Source organism: Bacillus rossius, chromosome 18 (assembly GCF_032445375.1).
Source record: "Bacillus rossius redtenbacheri isolate Brsri chromosome 18, Brsri_v3, whole genome shotgun sequence".
In the NCBI taxonomy this organism is placed as follows: Eukaryota; Metazoa; Arthropoda; class Insecta; order Phasmatodea; family Bacillidae; genus Bacillus; species Bacillus rossius.
The window spans coordinates 7,127,637-7,153,064 of NC_086345.1; the positions used below are offsets into that span (position 1 = coordinate 7,127,637).

The 25,428-nt window shown below is 36.2% G+C and overlaps 2 protein-coding genes across 3 annotated transcripts; one reads left to right on the plus strand and one right to left on the minus strand.

Moving 5' to 3' along the window:
* The first annotated feature begins 2 nt into the window (after positions 1–2).
* On the plus strand, positions 3–21,840 carry LOC134541296 (RNA-binding protein 1-like). Of its 2 annotated transcripts, XM_063384616.1 has the most exons (5): positions 3–121; positions 9,220–9,445; positions 12,961–13,059; positions 19,682–19,771; positions 21,405–21,840. In XM_063384616.1, the coding sequence occupies exons 2-5, from the start codon at positions 9,237–9,239 to the stop codon at positions 21,406–21,408; spliced, it is 402 nt and encodes a 133-aa protein (XP_063240686.1). In that variant the 5' UTR covers positions 3–121; positions 9,220–9,236; the 3' UTR covers positions 21,409–21,840. The 2 variants fall into 2 exon arrangements, with proteins under 2 accessions (XP_063240686.1, XP_063240687.1); XM_063384617.1 differs by lacking the exons at positions 19,682–19,771; positions 21,405–21,840 and adding an exon at positions 13,425–16,256.
* On the minus strand, positions 1,430–4,145 carry LOC134541366 (uncharacterized). The gene is made up of 5 exons (XM_063384789.1): positions 3,845–4,145; positions 3,584–3,754; positions 3,355–3,486; positions 2,203–3,268; positions 1,430–1,515 (listed from the first exon to the last, which is right to left on the minus strand). The coding sequence occupies exons 1-5, from the start codon at positions 3,941–3,943 to the stop codon at positions 1,430–1,432; spliced, it is 1,554 nt and encodes a 517-aa protein (XP_063240859.1). The 5' UTR covers positions 3,944–4,145.
* Positions 21,841–25,428: the final 3,588 nt, after the last annotated feature.

A 25,428-nucleotide genomic window follows, 5' to 3' on the forward strand; every position in this document is an offset into this window, starting at 1 on the left:
CAATCAGAGATGGCGTTTTAAACGCTGTATAAGTCTTTTGTCTCCTGCTCTTGGCTCGTGGCGTTGGAAGGAATTTGCCCAATCATTTTTAAAAGATTTAGGACTAGTATTGCGTTTAGAGGTACGTTAAATGTTCCTATTTATGTGTATGTCTTTAGCTGAGGATTAAAATTTCTGTAATGAGACGAAAACCGCTCAGTAAATTGCATGTAATGAAAAAGGGGTGCTGTCTACCTGAGATCGTTGTTCCGTTGTTGTTGGTTTGGCATTTATTGCTTTCGGATTGTCTCTTAAGTCCTTTGAGATAAATTAATGTGTAGGTTAAACGCTTGTAGTGTTTTACGTTTTGAAAGTGTTGTTAATCTTGTGCTAGCTAGCAGTTGGGCTTCAAATAGTTGGAAGCGTCCTTCCACTTGCAAAGATGGCCGACCGTTTCTGCTACTAAATTTATTTCAGTATTGTGAGCGTGTTTTGCTACTTTTTACACATGAGATAAATGTTTAAGTAGTGGTTCATGTTAAGAAAATCTGATAATGGGAATATATAATTCGTAATTATTGTGCTTGATTATCCCGTAAAATAGCCTTTAACACGTTATCGAATGTTTATTACTTACGAAAGAACATAATTCTATTGTCTATACTACGATCCCACATAATTTAGGGCATAATAATTAATACCATTTTTTACACACACACATACATATATATATAATTGGACCACTTTTTGCAGAATGGAACCAACACACACAACATAAGAACTGAGATAATGATAGTCAAAGTGTATCTTCAATAAACAATTCAGAAGGATGTGTAGAATGTCAATATTCACTACTACAGCTCTTTTATTACTCCTGCAGCATCCCTCCAAATTTCAGTAAATAAAGTTTATTATTTAACACTTACAATAGTTTTTTTGTTTATTGGTTCCTTTATGCAGAATAGAATAATATTGTTATTTAATTTGTTGGATGATCCAAGCTGCACTATTAGTGTTTCTGATTTTATAAATTAATAGTTTTTAATACACTTGATTAACAAAAATAAATACGACAGAAACTTTAAGTAAATACATTAGTAAACATTTTGTAGTTTTTTTAATACAAAATATATTTACATACAACTACTAATAAAATAAAAGTTTTTCCTTGATAAACCTGTTTTATAGTAACATTTTTTATTAAAATACTTACTACTAGATACTTCAAAACTATAAGTAGGTAGTTTGTTAGTAGTTTAAAACCCACAGCTATTTGCTACACTTCGTCAAAATGTGGTACTCCTTAGATGCCAGCGACATCATCTTTTACATGTACAGCTCCGAACAACGCTTTGTATAGAACTGTTTGTCATCACCAAGTATTACAATCATCACTGATTCTATTTAAAAATTTGGTTTTGTAGTCTGAAAAACAGTAACATCTGCTACACTATTCCACATCAAAATCTGGTGCTCCTGAGAAGCCATCAACATCATCTTCTACTTGTGCAGCTCCAAACAAGGCTTTGTAGAACTCTTTGGCATCACCAGGTATTAAATCCATTACCGATTCTATGTCACGAAGCTTTGGGATGGCTATTGGTTTACCATTTTCCCACAGAGGTATTAGTTTATCACGGAAACCGGTTAAAGGTCGGCCACTTTGACGTTTTTTGATATCAATTTCTGAATATTCACTTACAAAGTCTTTTCTCAGAAAAATAGAAAAAGGCTTGTTCTTCTCTAGCATTATTTCTCTGGTTTGTAACCAAGAAACCTTTTCTTTGTTCACATCTATCTTCCTATTGCTAACCATCTGTTCCAGCTGGGATGTTCCGATGAATTTTTTCATTTCAACCACTTCAAGAGGATTTCTTTTTCTGCATGTCTTCATTACTTCTTTGTAGTCCTCGGGAAGGTAAAGACGCTGCTGATGTTTGAGAGCAGTTTCAATATCAGAAAAGTCAGCATCGTTTGGTAAGAAACTGTGTCCTGATACAAGAAACCGTAAGTGAATTTTTGTCAACGAGGGATGAGATTCCAAAGCAGCTTTCAAAATGAGCGTCAATTTTATGTTTCGGTTTTGGCCACCACAGCTATCAGACCATAAAATAAGTGTCTTTGTGTCTTTCTCAATCTTATTTTCAATATGGTGGAGTAAACATGATCCAACTTCTTGTGCACCACGACCTGCCTGACCTTCAACCCAAACGTAGCACAAACCTTTGCTGTATTTTCCAGAATGAATGCCACAGTTATACAACCACAACTGTCTCTTGTAAAACATGACATTGGTATGAATCCTGGGTAGTGGTAACGTTTTTTCCATGTCGAATGTCAAACATTCCATTGCAGGTTGGTCTTTTGCATCCTTCATGTTAGTCCTCATAAGTTTTTGAGCCTCTTCTGCAATATCAATGTGTTTGTCGTGATCCTGCTTTATTTTCAATGTCTCTTCTTCAGAATACGGAGTCTGCAATTTTGCTGCGTAGGTATCACACAAATTGCATGTGTCTTTTTTCAATGCTTTAAATCTCAGATTGAAGTCATTTAGAAAGATGCGCCTATAAGTGGAATAACTAACAGGCTCAGAAACTTCAGTTTTGTAGGCTCCATACATATCTTGTAAGGTCATGCCTGGGGGAAGAAATTTAGCACCAGTTTGTTCCCGTCTGTAATGAGATTTATATTTTGGTATTTTGGAAATCTGTCTCACTACTTCTTGTTTCTTGCCATCCGATATCTTGTTCTTCCCACCTTGTGTGTGGCCTCTTTTGTCAGTAATGGAAGAAGTCCTTAACTTTTTTAGTGCGGTATTAACTCTTTTAGTTGAAATTCCAAGAGTAATGACAAATATATCCCTACATACATTTTCACTGCCAAATCTGTAACGTCTTGAAAAACATCTCTTTGCTTCATTTTTTCCTTGGCTTCTTTTCTTTGTATTTTCAGACACATGAGCAGCAATGAAATTGGTTTGTGCATCATAAGAACCAAGCTCCCAGTATTTTATATACTGTTCTTTTCGCACTTCTACTGAAAGTCTCTCGTGACACATTTGTGAGCAATTGCATCGGTAATCTTTGAAAGATTTTACAACTTTTACACCTTTGTTGTTGTAATGTTCTTCATTTCTATTTCGTTTTGCTTTGTTTTCTTCTCTTGAAGTTTCATGCTTCCTCTTTCGCCCTCGCTTTGGCCGCGGATCACATCCTTTCTGCGGAGAGTCGGGTGGTTTAGGTGCGAAGTCTGAATCGGTATCAGCATTTTGGTGAACTAACATTTCCTCCTGGAACAAAAAATTTATTTATAAGAACTTAAGTTTCCAAGCACTTTTTGAGTTTGTTGCATGAATAAAATTGTATTTACACTAACCTCACTAATATTTTCTTCTCCCTGAAGAATATCATGGCTTGTAGATGCTACAATGTTTGCATTTTTTCTGGTTACTTCTAAACTAGTTTCATCAGCAGGCAAAAGTTGTACACTCTCGATGGGATCAGTATCCTAAAATAGTTAAATTGTTATTATTAAAATGTGTACTTATATTATTTTTAAACAAATAGGCCAAGAATAATATTAATAATAAATTTAAGGTACTAACGTGTATTTCAAAGCCAGTCCCATTTATCTCTGTAGTTAGGTTTCCAGCCAGGGATGTGTTTGTGAAGTTAGCAGTAATGAACTCTATTTCAACTCCTGGTACTGGCAACAGTACTGAATCAAAGTCATTTTGCCAGAGAGTTACTACTGGAAGTCCAGTACATTCAGGGTCCTGAAATAATAACATATAATTGAATTTAAAAATCTTTATTTCCAACCAATAACTTATATCAATATTAAATATAATATATGTTGCACACACCTGTACATTATTCTCTCTTCTATTTCCCTCTTCTTCTTGGAGTATTATATCAATGTTGCTTTCAGTTGTTGGATTGCTAACAGGATTATCCAACAACATTTTATTTCCAGGCCAAACATCACATGTTTTATTATCCTTGGAAGCATCCTAAAATAAAATAACACATTTATATCATGATAATTACTTACATCGACCAAATAACTAGATTATTATTTTTGTTATTAAAGTCTGCACTTACCTCAATACTCTGAACTTGCCTCAAACTCTCTCCTGCTTCACAATCACTATTGTTAGCTGGGTTTTGTAACATACAAAGCTCTACCAATTTTTTACCCCTGCTAAAAATGTCCATATTTTTTAGACACTAACCACATTAAGAATCTGTAATAGCTATTTGAAATCTATAACTAGCATTATTGTCTGTATCTGCACTCTGTAAACATCAATGTTTACTTTAAACAGATCATAGAACAATAGGTATACATTTCTACAAAAGGAACCAACTCACATGGTTCTGTTCTGCTGAAAAAAATTTCCATTATATGTTTTCTGCAAAGAAGAACCAAACAACATGGTTCCTTTTTGCAGAATGTAATACATCCCAAGTAACTTTCAGTCCTTCTTTAAAAATCACATAGATAGGTGCACAAAATAGTTAGAGGTTGGTTTCTTTCTGCAGAATGTAGAATGAGATATAATTTTTCAAGTAACGAGGTTGGCTCATTTTTCCCATTTTTGTGGGTTGGTTCCTTTCTGCAGAAAGTGGTCCAATTCAACTATGATTCAAATGCTGTGGGTGTTGTAAAAGCATACTACGGTTGTTTTTTTTTTTTTTTTGTGTTGGACACGATACCGAACTTATACTACTTTGAGTATCGTAAAGTAATATCCTCAGAACATGTATACAGCAGCAAAACCATCATTTGAAACTTTTTCGTCCTAAATATCCTATTCCTGCTGTTGTACCTGTAGGAATGTACAGGTTGTAGTTGCTTTGTTGACAGTTTCATCAATATCAACCATATATTGTGATTCAAACCTAAGCCTTTTTTTTAATGTAGCTGAACTGCTGCGGTTTCTTCCAAAAAGCAAAAAACTAACCTAACCCCATAAAACAAGATGGTTTTACATTACCCAATTTTATGGTTTAACTTAACAAAATATCTTTGTTTTGTTTTCTTAAGTTATTTTATTGCAGAAATAGAATACAAATATCTAAGCCAAGAAATAAAATAAAATTAATATACAATAAACTCTTTGCACTCACTAGCTGCAATACCTGACAGTTACTGTTTATTTCCTGCAGTTCATAACATGAATACAATACAGAGCTTACATAAACAGTACACAGCGATAATATACATATAAGCATAGGGAAAAGTAGTCTTAAAAATCCTACAAACGAATTGAATTTAATACAAGGAAATGCAAACTACAAACAACAAAGTCAGTAAATGTTCATTAAAAATGAGAAGAAATAGCATACTGACAGACAAATATGAAATGTGCATCACAGACGCTGCCTAGTCCGAAGCTCGCGCTGCGACACCACAAAGCAGACGAAGCACTTGGAATTCTGAAAAAGAAATTAACATAAATCGCTACTAAAATTCTGTAAACAAAAACATTTAAAAAAACCTTTCCTGCAGTTCTTATAAACTCCTCAGTAACGAAGGGTTATTTTTTACAGCACTAGTGTATAACAAGTCAACTAATATGATTCCTGATTCTTTGTGGCATCATCTGCATGTCCATGTTCTTTTTTGTGTGTCCAGCAATGTTCAGCGCAGCATGGCGTCTTTTATATGATTCCTTCACGGTGCCTAGAGGAAAGTGTATATGGTTAAAGTTCCGTATCACGCATCCAAGTTGGGCCCTGCCACAGTCATATCTGTCTGGCCATTTTGTCAAGACCATGCTGTCTGATGCATTTTCTGTAATAATGTGCCATGTTCTCCTGTCTGATCTCTCTGGTTTAAGATTGCCTTGTATGCATATAAGAAGTCCATAATAAAGTTTGTTTATTTTTCTATCAAACACAGAACATGGCTGCAGTAACGTTTTCATTCCAAAAGCATCTAAAAACTTGCAGTTAAGCAAAACTTCTGAAACAAATGGGCACAATATTTTACTCACAGTATGTTACTTAAAAAGATGCGATGCAGAATACAGAGGGCCAGCAGAAATATATCTGTTCAGTATGGCCACCACTGAACTAAAAGGCTCCACTCTAGGTCTTCTCACACCTCGTCGGTCTCTCCTGCTGACAGGGTAACTCGTGGATCGTTTGGTTTCAGAAGGTAAAATAATGATTTCGTCCAGACATTAGTTACTCAGTTTTTATTTTACTTTTGGTTATATTCCATTATATAATATATTTATATAATATAAGTTGATTAACAGAAAACATATACCATGGATTTAAGACCACATGATTGAAAGGATGGGCCGGCCCGTAATAGACAGATATATATATATATTTATTTATTTATTTATATAATACAATTTAAATAAAGTTTGTGACGATAAACATGTTAAAAGAGTCTTATGAAGCTTCTGGATTTCTGATCTTAGAAACGTGGTTGGATGCTGGTCCGAAAAGGTTTTAAAAAAAAAAGCTGGCGGTTTGAAGATGGCTAGGCGAAGTGGAACAGTTGACGGGATGTCAGGCGCCTTAGACATTCCGGCCCGTGGAGACTGATCTGGTCCTTGGAAAGGTTCCGGTGCTTGTACCCTGGTACTTGGACCCCGGTCCTGTACTTGGACCCTGTCAAACAGTGTGATGTATTCCAGGATCTGCCCAATGGTAGAGCACACGAAACTGCCGCGTACGATTCATGATTTTTGAAAAAATTAATTATATATGATGACATACATGACTACTTTTATGATCTAGATCTATACGGACTGACTAAAGCCTAAACACTACTGTAGTGGGAATCATCCCTTGTCTAGTCTGATCACATCTTAAAAGAAAAACGGAGAGGCGTCCCGATGATGTAGATTCGATGCAGTCAGTTCCGAATCGTGGCGCGCAGTAAGTTTTGGGGCGGCAGCGACTCGTAATTAAAAGTTGACGTTAAAGAGGGGGAAGGCTTCGGCTTTCAAACCGAAAGGTTCCGAACATTACTGAGGTTCTTGTTAAGAAAGGCAGACTTAGATATCCCGAAGTTGGTTCTACTGCCCGATGTCAGCGCGACCTACTGAGATGTGGCCGAACTGAGAAGAGGTCGACTCGCGCGAGGCGGCCGCTAGCAGCTTGTAGCTTATAGAGCAGACTAGGCCAGCGCCCTGGTGGCCTGGGAAGGAACTACGGCATACTGGTTACTGCGGGAGATGCCAAAGGGCGGGCGTCAAACTCCCAGGGGAATTGATTCGCAAAACTACCACTAGGTGGCATAATGGAACTAACTTTCAAGGAATAAGATTATACCAATTCCCTTACTTAGCATGTCTTAAGATTGCACAAATTCATTTAGCGCAATGTTATTTTTACTGCCCCCGTCTTGAATAGCACGTCTCTAAATTTGTTAGCATGAATTTGCCACAGGCAAAAAAAGTTGGGCGCGACGCCACGGAGTTTGCTTCAACTCTGTAAACAACGGATGTGCTGTGGCATACAGTTAGCTATACGAGGGAGGAAGAGATGTGCGCAAAGGTCTGACTACGCTATGGGCTGTTGTACAAACATCAGCTAGTTAAGTTGTGGCTATGGAATATAAAGGACCAAATGTTATAACGTCTCCGCGTATGCCGTCGGGCTGTACCATTGTCGCCTGGCCACAAACGGGCCGTGTTGAACTGTCTAGCCAATGGCAGGGAACTCTTACAAACACAAAGCAACGTCTGCCGGTTCATCTGCTCTGGTAACTACGAGCACAAGAAACCTGCAGTTGGAATCATAGTGGAATCATGTGAGAGCGTGATGCATCGTGTTCAAGTTTTTGAGACATAACTAGAAGTATTACTGCATCCAGATTGTAATGAAGGCCACGCTTATGTCGGTCACACTTTAGTTTTAAGCAAGTCAACTGTGCACACAATCGTACTAAATAAGGACTATCAAACGTTTATATAAGTCTGATGCAGTTGGTTGTACTAGCGGGAAAAAATTGGACATTAGATACTTGAACAGAAATGAACAGATGATTAACATCGGAAATCTTGTTAAATGAATGTTGCAATGAAAAAAAATCATGGGCCTGACAGGACTGGTGTGAACCAAGCGGTGATACGCAAATAAGCACTTTCATTTTTGAAAAAGTAAAATGTAAATATCTGGACAGTAATATCGGTTTCACTGTCAGTAAAGGATGGTTTGGAAAGTTCATGGAAAGGTACGCGACGTGAGTTGAAGGTCACGCCCTAGCAGGCAAGTCAACAGTCGACTCACAATAGTTGTCTCCCGTTACGCAGTGTTGTATTTGTTATACAAAGTAGTTAATGGTAGGCTTATAAAGATAATGGTATGACATTTATCAGTGAGTGTCATTCCACGCATTTAGGTATATTACATAAAGAATATTTCCCTACATATTTTGGAACACACTAATTGAATTAGCCCTGCTATTTATGGAGACCAATGCTTCAGAATACACTATTTCAGATAACACAAACATTTTTAGGAACACATTGGTCGTGCTAAGCGTGGGATTGGTGTTCACTTAATGTATTGCAAAGAAATTAAATTTAAAAAAAAAAAAAAGTTGGGGCAGTGTTAGACCGGAGCAAAAGATAAACTAATACTTTTTTTTTTATTTCTAACTACAAGAATAAAAATAAACAGTTCTCAAAGGTGTCCCCCTCCCTCCTTATAGAGATTCATCCAATAAAATACGAAAGTCGTTTTTGGCTCAAACAGACATCTCCAGCCATTCCTCGGAGCTCAGCAGCACTTGCCCACTTAGACTCAGCCGGATGCATGAAGAGTGGAGTTGCGTGCTAGCACTGAGCAGCCAACTAGCCACAGATAACTTAACTTCAAATGGAATGTAAAAAAAAACTATGTATTTCACTGATTAAAAACGAAAAGTAAACTACCTATCGTAAAAAAGCAGAAATATTAAATAATGAATTCCCAAAAAAAGCTTTGTAGCAGTATTTGTCTGCAAAGTTTAATACATGATGTGCCAAACATTTTGCGCAATTGCTAAAATAAAGGAACCTGGGGAAAATAGTTATGGGTGAACTGTGGGAACTGAACAGGAATTTTTTCATAATCATGCTGACATGCAATGATATTACCTAACAAAATTTTTCCTACATAATTTCATGGTAAATAAATTTTTATAAAAGTAGGCTACTTACATGCTCTTGTACCTAATGTTTTGCTAGTAGTGCGGTATGAATGTTAGTTTTGCTGGAAACTGTTTTAGGTCAATAAAACTGAAAGATGTCTCGATACCGTGAGTGGGATCTGTCGTGCAAAGTTTATGTTGGCAACTTGGGCAGCAGTGCGTCCAAGCACGAGATAGAGTCTGCGTTCAGCAAGTACGGTCCACTGCGCAATGTGTGGGTGGCTCGGAACCCACCCGGCTTTGCGTTCGTGGAGTTTGAGGACCCGCGCGACGCAGAAGATGCCGTGCGTGGTCTGGATGGCACGTGAGTATGAGTCTTCTCCGCAGTTGCTGGAACCAGTGCTAATAGTAGTTGCTGTACAATAGAAAACTGTGAAAACAGCGAGTCAGGAAATGCTGGGTAAAGTCAAATTATTTTGGGAAAAAAATTTTTATGATAACTTAAAGTGAAACTGAACCCTCTTTCTCGGCTGAATAGTACGATGGCTATAGGCAGGGAAAATCACGGAATTTCAGAACTTCAGAAAATGTCTGGGAATTTCTGTGATTTGCAGGGGAAATTGTTTTGTTAGGTTAGTGTGATTTCACCGTTATTTGTTACAAGTACTTCTGTGTTGTATGTTTTAAGTTTTCTCTAGTCACATGCCAGCCTCGAGAACGATTCGAGATAGAAAATTTTCTTTATTTGCCCTCTAAATGAGTTTTTCGAGGGTATGTATTAAAAGTTTGAACAATTAAGTTGTTGTTGAGCTATCTCTGAAATACTGAAGTGCAAAACATGCTAAATACTATAAAAGTGCTCGGCGCACGGCGAGCGGGAAGCAGGGGAGGGGGGACGCATGAGATGCGTGGGAGACAGTCCGCGGTCCGGGTCAGATTGCACTGTCATTTATGACACCAGCCGCTGCACTCGAAGCACCACTCAAAGCACATTGTAACACTCATGCCCGGACCAGGCGGCTATGGGCAACAGCGGGCCTAGGGACCAGGATAGACTCAACAGCTGTCATCAAAATTGATGTGTAACATTGATGAAATAAACTTGATAGAAGCACTCATTTGTTTTGTGTGTTAATGTTTACCTAAAATGGCTTTTTTAATTCAGATTTCATTGTGTTGGAAACATTTGGTATATATAGTACCTATATGTGCAGTCCAATGTTAATTTCAGAGATTGTGAATACCTAGTGATGTATTTTTTTAAAAAATATGTAATTTTGGTCAAACCTTCTGTCAGAGTTATTTGCATTATGACCGTGCATTATGACAGTGTGCTCCTAATTTTTAAATATTATACGTCAACGAACAAGACATTGCTTCCTCCTGCTGTACCACGTGTTTTGAAGCTACGGTTGAGATAGTCAGCTTTGATCTTGGGGTCTGCGAGGAGAATGTGATGTCAGTTGGATTTGTATTGGTTGAATGCCAGTGCAATGAAAGATGTTACAGAGGTGCCTAAGTTAATGCTACATGTTTTAAAAATATATGCTAATAAAATTATATTTTGTAACTGCAATAGAATAATTATATACTACAGATGATAGTCTATAAGTTGTGTGTTTAATATGAAATAATAATGTTTGGTTTTATTTTGGTCTTAACGATTGATATCACAAAATTTGGTTGGGTTTCCCTTCCGTGAATTCTCATGCTCTTTACTGTTGCTAGTGTTTTCTTCAGAGAAAAGAGGTTTTGTCTTGTAATTATTAATTTAGTTTGGTATGCATGTGTTTTAATATGAAAATCCACATATAATGTTTTCCTGCAGAAAAAGCATCAACATTAAGTGGCGCTGCAGGATGTTTGTGTCCTTAAGGTCGGGGAAATTTGTCAATTCAGTTCTGGAAAACCTTAACCTTGAAAAGTGGGGAAATTTTGGAATTCCAAGCTTGTATCAATCGTGAACATTTTTGTATGTGAATATCTCAGTTTCACATGCACAACATATAATTTGAAGCTTCATTCGAACTCAACACAGTGCATGAGCTTAGATTCTAGAAGGTGAGGGGGGTTGTCGTCCTGGAATTGCAAAGCCTTTCACTGTGGATGCAAATGTAACTGTAAAACAGGGATGATACGGGTATTGATAACCCCAAAATGATGTACAAGAATTTTTTAATACTATAGATTTTTTATATTTTTGCATGCATATAAGCTTACACTGCCTAGTGAGGTGACTTGTGTAGACTAACCCCCATTACCCAGTAGATATAGCTAAAAAAAAAAATGGGGTTGTGTTGCGAAAGGTGGAGTAATTTTTATTTTTTGGTATGTTGTATGTATTTACCACCATCTGGAAAATCCGAGTTTTCGACCTACCACTGGTGCTTCTTCCACCATTAAAAGGCACTTTTTCCTGTTCTTCCTTCATACTTCGCTTCAGTACATTTTATTCAAAAATACATTATCAACAGTATTGAAGAGCGTTAAATTTTCTGCAGGTATCATGTTTAACATGTTGAAAAATTCCAAGCTGTAGCAACCCTGCAGTAAGGATGAGAGACAATATGTTTTTGAAGTGAAACTTCTTTGGGCGTGATGGGAGTAAAATTTCAAGGCAGAATTTTAACGCTACTTTTTCGTGAAATATTGGGAAACATTTCTGACGTGAAAAGGACGGAGAATAGTTTGCGGGTGGTTCAGAGAATTCCCGGGCCTCGTTTTCCTGAGCGGGCTCCACGTGGGGGCGTGTGGCTCAGGTTGAACCCCGCCATGCTGCAGGGATAGGCGGGTCGCTGCGCCTGATGCCACCCGACTGTATGGAGTATCAGGGCAGACGGGTTGGAGCTTATTGTTGTGCACCATGCCACGGGCCAGTTCACATGAAAATTGTGTTCTTTCAAGTGCGTATTATTTTAATTAATTATCAAACAATGTTAAATGACTATTGTTTTAGCTGTGTAATAAAAAAAAATTTACTAGAATTTTGCTTTAGTTTAATGGGGTAATTATTTGTCAAGTAATATTATTTGATTAACTAAATCACACACTGTTATTATGATTATGAAACCAGGAGCATGGAAATATGTTAAATCCAACTAAGAATATGCTAATTAAAAATAGTTTAAACAAATCCCATGCATGGAATATTGTTTTTATTTTCACTTTGTTGCAATGTAAAGAATGGCCATGAAGTAGGTTCATGGAGTTTATTTTGCGTGTTGCGGAACGGCGGACATGTTGTCACTGTTCATTAATTTGTACGAACATTATCAATGCTTATGCATGCATTAAAGTATGTCTGTGTAGCCTGTTGGCTGAATCTGTTGCACTCAATGATAAGTAATATTTGCAGAACTACAAAATCGTTCTATTAGAATGCTTGATCACGTCTAACCTATACAAAACGTAAAAAAAATTGAAAACTAATGTATTATAATCAATCCTAGCTTTGATAGTTACTAAACAAATTTTCTTTATGATGAGTATTTCAACAGTGAGTTACTTTTATTGTTAACTAAACGATATCGATTGGTCAATAAATATGGTAATCTGAGCTGCTATTATAAGTTAGTAATAATTTTGTTAATCCATGTTTGTTTATATTTTAATCAAATTTCTAATCAATACCAAAAATACTTGAAAAAGAAATGGAAGATCTGCACTGTATGAGTCGAGGTTTGATTTGCCAAAGGAGTTTCACTTATATTGCATGTACTATGTCGTTTTTTAGTATGACAACACAAGCTCATTTGTTTGGTTGTTGCTGTTTGTAGTTTTAAGAGTTAGTATTGAGCACTTAGCACTTGGCTCAACGTGAACGTTGTCTCTGATTGGCTGATGCCGGGGAAGGGCCAAGGATATGTGCTCTGGTTGCAGCCGCATGTGTGGCACCCGCGTGAGGGTGGAGATGTCGTCCGGGCGCAGTCGCCGGGGCGGGGGAGGTCGCAGGGGCTCTGCCCCCACTCGCTATTCCAGGTGAGGCCGCCGGCCCGTCCCGCCCACCTACCTGGCTACCTTGCTTTTACTTTATTATTTCTGGATCAGTTTAGCAGTAAATGTGATCAAAAGTTACTTCAAAATCAGTATTTTTGCAAAAATTTGGTTTTCATTTGTGAGTCTGGCAGTAGTATTTAATTACCTTTTTGCAACTTGTATTTTTCAAATTTTTTTTTTTTTTCAGTCTTGATTTTTTTTCCTGAGATGTATTCTAGTAGTTAGTGAACTTGCAGGTTGAGTAACGTATCTACATTGAATAAGTGAGTAATGTCATGAACTGCGGCGATTGTGGATTGGCTTGGTTGGGTGGCAACTTTTGTTTCATGGTGTGACGCAATTTGCAGGGATCACCCGCCTCCTACCGATCCAGCCATCCTCGACATCTTCGTGTATTTGCTCGTGACATGAACGGGGGCAACAGACAGCTTCCCCATAGGCAAAACTTCTCTGCTCTGCGCAGCGTGTGCCCGCGCATACCTCCTCGTCTGTTAGGCCAAACGTGCGTGACGGCCCTATAAAAACCAACCTTCCACCATGACCACCACAACCAACCAACCAACCAACCAACCAACCACCAACCACCACCATTCCACCGCCGACCGGCCGCCCAACCCTCGTCTTCTCGCTCGACACAACCGTTGCCCCGGCACATGCAACAATCTCTTCTGTCTACACCGACCAACGTGCTGTGCCTTCAGTTGCAGTCTGGTATTCTACTAATAACTCAATCTTAAAAGTTAATTTTGCAATCATTTGTAGCAGTAACAGTAGAACTAATAATTAGGTCAGTTTCTAAATCACATTAATTGAATATAGTTTTTTTCCTTCAGCTATGTGCAATTAATGCTGTGGTGAGATAAGTTTTTGTGGAATTATTAGGTTGTAAAAATATTCAAATCCAAATTTAAATTACTTCTTTTTTACCCTTGGTCATGACATTGAGGGCTGCATGCTTTATGTGTCTTAAATTTTGATGTGCTATGTATTAATAAAACATTTATAATGTTTGATTTTATGTATAAAATTTGAATATATTTAACTTACATTTAATGAATTCAAATTTTCAGCTAACCTTACTCTTAAACTCCAAAGATTTTTATGAGAGGCGTACTCACGGGCAGTATTCGTAATCAGTGTAAATGAACTTGCAGTAATGTAACATTTATTGCAATGTTTCTAGATTCTTCAGTTCCTCCAAGCAAATACTCATTTCAGCGATCTCATGTACTCCTTATCCAGAAACTAACTGCACTTCCATAGTAGATAGCTTCATTGTGTGGTTATAACAATTCTTAAGGCTTTTTCTTGTCATTACAAATATTTTATAGCTATTTCTGTTAATTTATCACTATAGCTCTCTCGTTTTTGTCTGTACTATAAATTGGCAATTCAGTAGGGAAAACAAAATACATTATAAAAACAATTGTGCTTAAACTCAGGAAGAAGTAAATATTCAGAATGTAATTCAAGGTCTCACTTAAGTGTTTTACAAAATAGTTTGATTTTATGCTCGTGGCACATGTGAACTATATATTGAGTTTTAAGGGAAATACTGTTGGAGTCTCGTTTGGTAGTATACATTGAACTTAACTTTCAAGCCAAGTGAAGCTTAAGCTACTCTCTCAATTTGTGTCGTGTTTACGGACATCTCTGCCCATCTTTAACAAAAAATTATGCATGAGTTCATAGCTAAAATCGTGCATGCAATGCTTCACTATAGCAAATAACATTTAGTAAATATTTGGCGTTAAAATCTGAGACAAACAACAAATGCGAAAGAGCAATTTAATAAATGCACTGTACTAGCTCTTACACAGTGTAATGTCATAGAAGTAAAATTATCCAATTTAGCTTTTGAGACAGGGATAATTACAGTATTAAAGTTGACAGCTGTTATTTAAATTGTGGGGAAATGCATCACAAACGAAACATTATTTTTAATTATGTTGAAATTGACAGCAGTTTGACAAGTAGTAACAACAGCATTCTGATATTGCAAATTCAGTTTTAAAATACTATCATTTCCAACTTTCAAGTGGTAATAATTGTTCATATCGGAAAACAGTGCAACCCTCAAGTTTTATTGTCGGTCATTTCGACATTTATTGTTCTTTTAATGATTATTAATTACGTGTGCATCGTTCATTAATGTGCACAGATGCCTAAACAATATAAAGGTATTGAAAACAACACTGTCAATAGTTGGAAATGTTGGTTTCATGTTTCCTATGTACTTTTTTATCTACGGACAAGTCTGCTTCCCGATGCGTTGGTGAGCTGAATACCTAATGTGTCCGAGTACCCTCCAGTATTGCTTTAGGTGTGCTGCTTTTGTTACTGGCTTCGTAGTTCAGCTACGTGCTAGTTTTGGTAGTGTGGGTCGAAATTAGAGAAACCTTCTGCGGAATGGCAAGTGCGTGGCTTGCGGCTTCAAAATTGAATTATATTCTGTCCAATTGCTAGAAGTATTTTACAGGCTGGTAAATATGGATAGCGGGTGATAAAGGAAAAGTAAAGTACTGTTTTTAAATTACTAAACTCTCAGTCTATTGTATGCTAGTCCCCAAAAACATGATAGATGTTAATTTATATAAGGCAACTTCCAATTTAAGAGTTCCTTAAATACCGGCAAACTAAATTTGAGATTGTCTAATATAGGACTTCATCAAATTCTTAATTGTAACAACTTTAAATTTAATACCACGACCTAGAATTGCACTACCCGAAACATCACAATTGGTTTTAAAATAGGTTTGTAAACAGTGTAGCCTTTAAGGCTTGATTTTACATGCAATGTTAATTTATTTTCGTTGCTTTTATTTAAGGGCTTAACTCAATGCCTCCCTTGCACTGTTCTGCCACAAACATTTGCATTAGATATTCACTCAGTGTAATATCATGGATGTAAAAAGTCTTGCAAATATTTTTAATTATTACAGTGTTTTATCATATAATCATCGCACATTTTATACTTAACTAAACTTTAAATAGTATGGGTGCGACTTTTATGTGGAAATGGCCTTTTTTTTATGTAAAATTGTTCATAAAAACAAAACCTATTCATGGAAAGTACATTTATTTAAATAGTAGAGTATACAAAAGCATGCCAAACCATAAAAATTATTAAGTCATGCGCCAAAACCATTTTGTCCAACTTTTAAATAGAAAAACAAAAATCATGACCCAAATATTAGCTCGTACTAACGCATAACTATCGAAGTACACCACGAAACAGTGCGGGCTATCAAATGTAGTTAACTCGGCACTAGAAAGAGCACACACGTTGCATGCAGTCAGCCAGTTATCAGTATCAATGTTCGACTATGTGCACGCGCTCTGTATGGAAATTAACATAACTGAACATGAATGATACCAACTGGCACTGACTACATTTTTATAAGCGATATGCGGTGACAAAGACAAACAGATAAAGTTTGTAACGTTTGAAAACGTTAAAAGAAAATTTACACAAACAAATTTGTATTTCTGTTAATTAAATAAATAGGTAGTAATATCCGAATGAATATTAGATTTTAACTTTAAAATACATCTTTTATATGGGAAAACTACCTACACAAAGTGCTGGGAATTTAACAGTGGGACCAAAAACATGAGACTTTATTAGAATTTTTTTCTTCAAATGTTTTGGCTGCCTAAAATAACAGTGCAATGATTGTGCGATAAATCACTTTATTATTGATATTACACTAAGTGAATATCTATTGAGAATAATTATGGCAGATCAAATGCCCAGAAGGTATAAAGTTATAATTTTAGAAAGAACTCTTAAAAAAATATGACATCACCATAGTGAGTGAGTTTACGCCTTAATTCTAGGTAAGCTAAATCTGTTGATGTTTGCCATAAGGTTTTGTTTTTCATGGTTCTGAACATTAGGTATGTATGTATGTATATTCATTTACATGAACATTAACATCACACTTGCAAATTATTCATTGCTAATGCAAAATAGTTTTGTTCATTGCTATGTGAGTACGGCTTTCATAACTCTGTGTGTTCTGTAGGGGTGTGCAAAGTTTCTAAAATTAAATTTTTCCTTAAGATTTTTTAATTCATTTTATTAAATTTTATTACAATACTAAGCAATTAGTGTAGTTACAAACTTGCACATTTATGCCATGTTTGTATTGCATTGTGAAACATAAGTAATGCTAACTTGTACCCAATAAGACATGTTCCAGTGTGTTAACAGTAGGGATGAAAAATGGCGAAACAGTGATTAAATGAGCTCATATTTTTTTGCTTTCAACTCAAATTATTCACATGTTTTGGTTATTTATAATGGTAACGTACTAGGTCTTTGTGAATATTCCAATTTTCTAATATCAAAATGTATTGATTCAATTTATAATACTAGATTAACAACAAAATAAATGTTCATTCATTTACGAATACGGCTGTGCAGGATCTAGAAAGTAGGGAAAAATTTTTGGATCTCAGATTATTTCTCGTCGGGCAGGAACAAAATTTTCACAATATTTTTATAATATTTTAGGGTTATTCATGTGGAGTTTTTTTGCTACATCTGGCCACCTAAATTTTGAGAAGGCTAATATAGTAAAGCCATTTAACACAGTAATTCGGACCATTAACTAAAACCCATGTCATCAGCTAAAGTATTTTACACAGGAAAGAGTCCCGCAGATCGTTAAAAATCAAAACAATTCGCAAGTGTTAAATTTGGCAGTTTTCTGATCATGGGGTAGAAACACTGCATGGAGATTCTATTTTGATTATCATGGAAAATAATTATTTATTTATTCCTAAATATTTCATAAAACTTTTACCAATGGTAATTGTAGCTAACTTAACCTAACCAACCTTTCACTTTAGTATTAATTACCCAAAAGCCATTACACTACACGTTTACTTTTTCTTTTAATATGTATTTGTTTATGTGAAAAATAAATTTTAGTGGGATTAAATTTTTACTATTCTAATTCTAGAATAATTTGATATTTGTATTCAATTCGTACTAAAAAACTGATATTTGCACAAGTCTACCACGTCCCCAAAATTGCAGTTGGTTCTGGGGTACTTTTCTTTTGTTTACATTTCTTTATGTTGCTTTCAAGGTATAAGCTGCAAGGTAAAGTGCAGGTCTGCTGATTTCATGGATTTTATCCGTTTTCATGGATTTCAGTCCCTTCAACTAGATATTATTAGTTATTTACTGGTTTTGTGTTATAATTGAATGAATTGCAGGATTTTATCTGGAAAAATCTATTAACCAAACAAAATTATGTTTAAGATGATTGTTTACATTTAGGAATAGAAAAATTACAAATGATTCCATTAAATATGGTTGGAAATTAGGTGCTGCCAACTGTCGTTCCAAAATATTTCTAATGTGGTTAAACAAGCGTTGCCAAACTTATTTTGATAGAGCCCAGTATTCCACTGCTGATTTTTGTAAATACCGTTACTACAGCTTATTTCATGCTTACTACATTAAAGTAAACTGAACACAATTTCATGTTCATGTCACCAAAGTTTTGGTTTATGGCCGTATGGTTTACCGTGGCACAAGGCATGAAAAAAAAAAGTGGTTTACAATGGTAAATGAAGCTGGCGTGACAACAGGCATTGACGAATAATAAATTAACTTCACACTACTTCACTTTCAACTTTTATTGTTCAGTCTAAATTTTCAGGGTGGTTGGCCATTAAATTCTTTCTCAAATTGTCCAAATGTAAGAGAAACGGCTAACTACATTTTCCAACACTGTAACTTGGCAGGTGCAGTGTTGATTCTCCCTTGCAGTAATGCAAGTGTAGAGAGAGTATTATTCCAATTGAAACTCGTCAAAACAGCACATAGGTCATCTTTGCAGTTACTAGTGTTAAATGCTTCGATGCAATTTTGCCAGAAAACAAAAGAGTGAATTTAAGTCCTCTCTTCAGATGAGAAGAGTTTTGTTTTAATAATTAAAAACACAGAAAAGTTCTGTCTATTCAAATTGGGCTATTTTTAGTTTACCAGTTTTATACTAACAAAGTTGAATATTTTTTGGTAAGTTTTCTGGTTAAAATTTTCGTGTATGATTTCAGTTTAGTTTCTAGGATTTTTTTTTTCTGGATTTCTACTATTTAATTTTTATTTTTTTAGGTCAAAAAATAATGGTTTTTGCAGTGCCCATGTGCGACAAGAATAATTATCTATAGAAATATTTTCACTGGAAAAAAATATGAAGCGAACTTCGTCATTGGTGTTTTATACATTTTATTAAACTTTGATTCTAAATAATAAAAAAATACTTTGCACGCCCCTAGTAGTCCTTTCTTACGTACAGTATAAATTTTTGAAATTTTTCTAGGCTTTTGTGCGGGAAAATTGTGGTTAAAAAAATTATCATTTTCTTTTTTAAGTTTTTCTATCAGCTTTGGTTAAGAAAAACACTGAGGATTATTCATTATTTTTTGTGTGTGGATTTTTTTTTTCTCTTTATTATTTAACATGGGAAGTATATTGATGGGTGAGACGGTGTGAAGTGTGTGCTGCTGGTACATGGACGCAACTGGCGGACAGCATGTACGAGCAGCCCCCGGGGAGCAGCTGCCAGTGTGCTGTTGCTTGCAGGTCGCGCTCGCCCCGCCGCCGCTCACACTCCCGGTCGCGGTCTCGCAGCCGCTCGCCGCGCCGCTCTCGCTCCGACTCCCGCGACAGGCGGTACGTCACCTCGCTCCCTGTCTGTGAAACCCATTCCGAGTGTTTTGCAGTAAAATTGTAATTCTCCCATTTATAACATAATGTCGGTATAATTTTAATGGTCTGGTATAAATACTGATATAATAATGGCAACGACGGCACGATCAACCTTGTACTGTTTTAATTTATTTTCAAATAAAATATAACAAAATTGTGGGGTTGGTTCCTTTTTGCATAACTACATCCATATAACAGAATACCAGTTAATGTGCCATTTAGCAGCTAAGTACTACAGCTAAAAATATGAAATCAATCAGCATTTCTAATAAGAAACTAACTTGAGTCGGGAAAGCCTGTTCTTTTAACAGATTAAATGTAATGGATTTAGCAGGGAATTTGTACCAAAATGTATTTACAGTAAAACCTCACTCGTACGGCCCCCGGTTCGTACATACACCTCGGTCGTATGTACAGGTTTTCAAAGAGAAAAAAATTTATAAATATGAAAAATTGTAAGAAATACGTTAAGTTAATTAAAATACAGTCGCATCCTTCAGCGTTCAGAACAAATACAGTCTACATTACACATATGCATTGCGCCACAGTAAAAGTTTAAAAAAAAAGGGGGTCCGCAAATTAATGGACATTTACCGTCAATAGCGCGCCGTGCGCGGAGAAAGGTCATTGTACTCGATCAGCTGTTGTTACAGCGCGGCGTAGCTGCTGGCTGAGCTGCGCATGCGCAGTATAACTCACTCAACGCTCCGCCCAGACTCGTGACCTTCCATCAGCAGCCAGCCAATAGATGCGAGCTTAGCGGGAAAAATATAAGCTCCACCTCCCGTGTACCAGTTTTGTGCAGTTCTAATACCAGTTTATTGGTATACGCACCAGTTTTATCGCTGCCGTGACGTGTTCAAGTTTACGTTCATCTTGATGTCTTGATACCAATAATTAATTTTTTACGATCCCCAGAAATAAATGATTAGTTTAAAAAATATGCGTCAACTGTACAATATTTCTGAAATTATAAAATACGTATAAAATAGTTACCAAGACTCCGCTCATTTTATCTTGTGAAGGTTATGTCTCATACCAGTATTGCGGCTAAGTTGTGGCATAAACACGGTATCAGAACTTACAAGCAGCTACGTAATATTCCCAACATTTCCGTTACGTTTGTACATGAGTGAGTTTAAGTTTTTCCCTCGTGCATTTTAGATTGTCTCCTGCTATAATTACTCCGACTTTTACATGCCTAGGCTTAAATTATTACATGTTTAGAAATAAAAACAACAATATTGTACAAGGTTAAACTCTCCACATTGTTTAAGTGTAACATTTGTAGCACTGATGTAGTCTACTTCATACTCCTGCTAAAGCAAATTGCAAGAGTGTGCAGCCTTTTGTTTTCATCTTATCATCTGTGAGATGAGAAAATATGGAGCAAATATGATGGATCAGTTGTGTTTGTGTATAAACAGAAGTGATAAGTCTTGTGTAACAGACATAAATTAATATTGGATCTGCAATTTCACAATTAATGAGAATTAAACATTCGTGTGAAAAGTAGCGGAACAAGTAAGCTGTGTCTAATGTTGTGTGCCTGCTGTGAAAGTTAGGTGTGTAATTTAGTTTGGTTTTTTGTTTTCAGGTAAAGCTGTTTTACAGTTGTCCCTCCATCTACCATACTTCTGCTACACAGACGATTGCAGTTGTTGTCTTCTGACTGAATGGATGTATCTGTAAATTAGGCTGCACACACATGTGACTAATTGTGTAATTTCTGTTGTGAAGCTCTGTCATTGGTTAAGGCAGTATGTGTTTTCTGTATTTGGTATAATTGTCTCTTTGTACCCAAGTGTTGTGCTTGCACAAAATGCTGAAGTCCTGTTGATTCAAAATAGTCAGCTAATGTAGTTATTTAAAGTTTTTTAATAACTTTTTTCAATGAATAAAATGTGTATACCATTTTATTTTATAATATTAAGAGTAAATGGACAAAATATGTTTGATTGTGTTGACATCATGAATACATTTCGAGTAAATGTGACTTATGTGGAAAATAAAAGAATTTTATGGACCTTTTTTATTATATTGTATGTAATTGCAAAGTTTATAATTCTACAAATTTATAATTAATCAATTGAATTAATTTTGCCATAGGCTTTGATTAATGCAGTATGTAATTTGTAGCTACAGTTAAAAATATACAATACAGAAAAATACTTTTTATGTATTTATGAGAGATTATCTTCGCTGATTGCCATCTTATTGCTAAAATACATACCGTATTTACTCGTGTATAGCGCGCACCACGATTTTTGCAACAAATTCCAAAGAAAGAAAAAAAATTTTCCCGTGAATAAATTTTACTAACATTTTGTGGTACCTGTTAAGTAATTACGTATGAAACAAATGATAATTTAAATTGATGTGTGGTGATGCGTCAGGAAAATACTTAAACTCTGCTGTGTAGACGGAAGATAATGAAGCGCTGTATCGTCACAACTGGTATGATGGCGTGAGGAAGGGAGGGAGGCAGGCAGGAACGGGACTATGCCATCAAGTAATCTTGACAGTTGACGGGACTAAACACCACCACTCCCGTCACCGTTGCTGAGCTGGCGCGGACTAGATGACTCACCTCGCGCGCGCACGTGTGTGTGTGTGAAAGAGAGGCCTCGTTGCTTGTGCGTATGTGTGGGGTCACCCATCACCAGGCAGTTAACGACTACCACTCTTCCTCCCCGCTTCCCCCCCCATCACTTTTTTTTTTCCCATGTATAGCGCGCATCCTTATTTTTTTCCTTTACTTGAGGGGAAAAAAGGGCGTGCTATACACGAGTATATACGGTACATACGTAAGCTCGCGTTGTTAACAATCACTTCCCTCCGACATTTTGCAAGGAACTCTCACTTCCCAACTGAAATATGTCGTGTAACTGATGTGTGAGGACACAGTGGAAAGTAGCGTCGGGAATTCTTTTATGCAGGGTCTATATTTTCACTTGCAGCATTAATACAGAATGAGTGAGAAATACAACCAGCTTAGTTGCATCTAGACGACCCTGCACAGAGAACCTGGGTGATGTGTAACTGAGCAACCCTTCACCGATATAGTATATCTTGTTTTTCATATTTAAAGGGACCAAGACAAAAATATATAAAAAGTGGCAAAACTTGTTAGCAAAATTATTCTTCTCTAACTGCGATGGAAACAATGAAAAGCAAGTTTCTAGGGTTATTTCATTTGAAATCAACTAACAATTAAATAACTTGTTAATGGGAAATTTAAAACACTTCACTACAGTATGGACTCTGCTAAAGCCAGTCCTCTGGACAATATACAACAACTGTTAGCAAGCATTTCCAATAGATCAAATTAATTTATTTCATTACATCATTGGTCGGAACTAATATGCAGCCATAATTAAGTCACAATCATACAACATTTTTAGTCACAGCAAAGATGGGATTCAACATAAAATTTTGTTGCGAAAGTTCTACTTTATACAAATATGATTTGGTCCTTGCTTTATAATGAAATAATGGTCACTTTAAAGTGTGTCCATTATTCCACTCTAGTCTTGAAAAAAAAATTGGTTGTCTGTAAAGTCGGTTTACGGACGATAGTTTAACGTGACCGTCTTAACAAAACATTGATGAAATGATTGAACCAGAAGAAAAGGAAATATCACATTCGGCCTGAGACTGAGCCGTAAAAGGTTTTTACAACCAAACCATTTAGGCATTAAAAATATTATTGTCCTTGAGGAAGAAATTTTTTTTTAATTTTTCTATCTTTTATGTGATAAAATCTACCTCTGCATACTTTTATGAATAAAATTGAATCATTTTTATTGAATTATCACTTTTGTATGGATACCAAGAAGGAGTTAAATCATCTACAATTTAATTGATAAATTTACTAGTGATGGTTCGAATCCGAATCCCAAACAGTACCTCGAATCCACCCCTTGAATCTGAATCCAGTTCTCAAGGGTTAATTATAAAATAATTTATAAGTTAAGAGAAAAAATTAAACATTATGCAGAATTATTTAACACTTTAAATTTTTATTTAAAAAAAAACAAGGATTTTGACACGGTATGGATCAAGACGATTCCGTTTTTGGTCACATGTTTCCTGCAGTGCTGAACAAACGTTCAGAGAACACTGTCGCAGGTGGTGAACACAAATATTTTTTGGACAGTTTATGTAGCCTGGGTGAACACGCAGACAGTTTTCCAGTATTCGAGAATGTTTATTTCTGGGTTAACTGTAGGATCACGTAAGAATCTGGTCACTTCATCAATTGCTGTAGAAGCCGACTTGGTGGATTTAAGGCATTCAGGCATTATCTGTGAGTACAGTGATTCATGTATCCACGGAAATCGGAAAACGAAATTCAACATCCGACGGAATAATATTTTGTAGTTACCAACTTGACATTTGTTTAAAGTCACAAATGAAGGTAAACGCTTTCCTGAAATATTTAATGGAAACTGAAAGGCGCCATCTTGGCTTGAATGGTTTTAGGCCATAAGAAATATTGTCATGCCTCTTTTAAAATTAAGCCTCAATAAAGCATAGTGATTAATATGCCCGAAGTTAAAAGTGACGGGGTGTTTTCTCTAGTTTACCCATTAAAGTTTTTTATATTAATATTAGTTATTTTTTATGTTGCTCAAAATGATTGGCTAACAAATTCATTGGTTGGCCATCATGGAATTCTCAGATAATACATATTTTAACGTTGGTAGTCTACACAAACCAAACTTGGTCCTAAAAATTTCATAAATAGAACGTGTATCAGAATATTTAAAATTGAAGTGCTATTAAAATAATAATTGTATAATGTATTAATTTTTGTCATTCATTATTTCATTTTTATTACTACATGTGCGTCCGTAACTTGTGATGAAAGTCGGCATTATTGTTGTATTACTAAGGAACAGATTTCTCAGTAAAGTTATTTAAAAATAAAACAAGATTCATATTTAGTCTAGATCCTAAATGTGCTTTATTTTATTTTTTAGCATATTCTGAGAATACATATGTGATTTATGCCTTATTTAATGCCAATGTAGCGACAATGCATCCATGTTCATGAAAATAAAGTAAGTTTCCCAAATCAGTACATGCTTCATAATTTTTTTATATAATAACGAATTAAAAGTACAATACAGTAGAACCGTGTTAATCCGTGATGCGCTAATTCGGGGATAGGATAATCCGGGACGATTTAAAAGAGAAGAAAAAAAATAAGTAAAAATTGTCAGCGCTTAAAATTAACGTCACGCGGGCCGGCGGCCGGCAAACACTACAAGCCATCGCGTGGGCCGCCAAACTCTGCAACGCTGTTTGTACCGACCCTTTGTGTCGCCCCCCTTTCAGCTGTCACATTTGTCACTCTTTAAACTTGAGGGGGATGCCCTGACTTCTGCTTCCCGTCTCCCTTTGTTTGTTTCCACCCGCCAACGCACGGCAGGCGCCTGGCGAGTGACGTGTCTGGCTGGCATTCGGCTGTACGAGGAGGAGGGGGGAGGGTGCAAGGTCAGCACGGTCTTATCTTTCTCTCTTCGGCTGTTGTAAATGACCGTGAACTAATGGCTAGACAGTGCTGTATTTTTTTAAGCGGAGACACTAATTCGAAGACGGCCGGCCCTTACCGT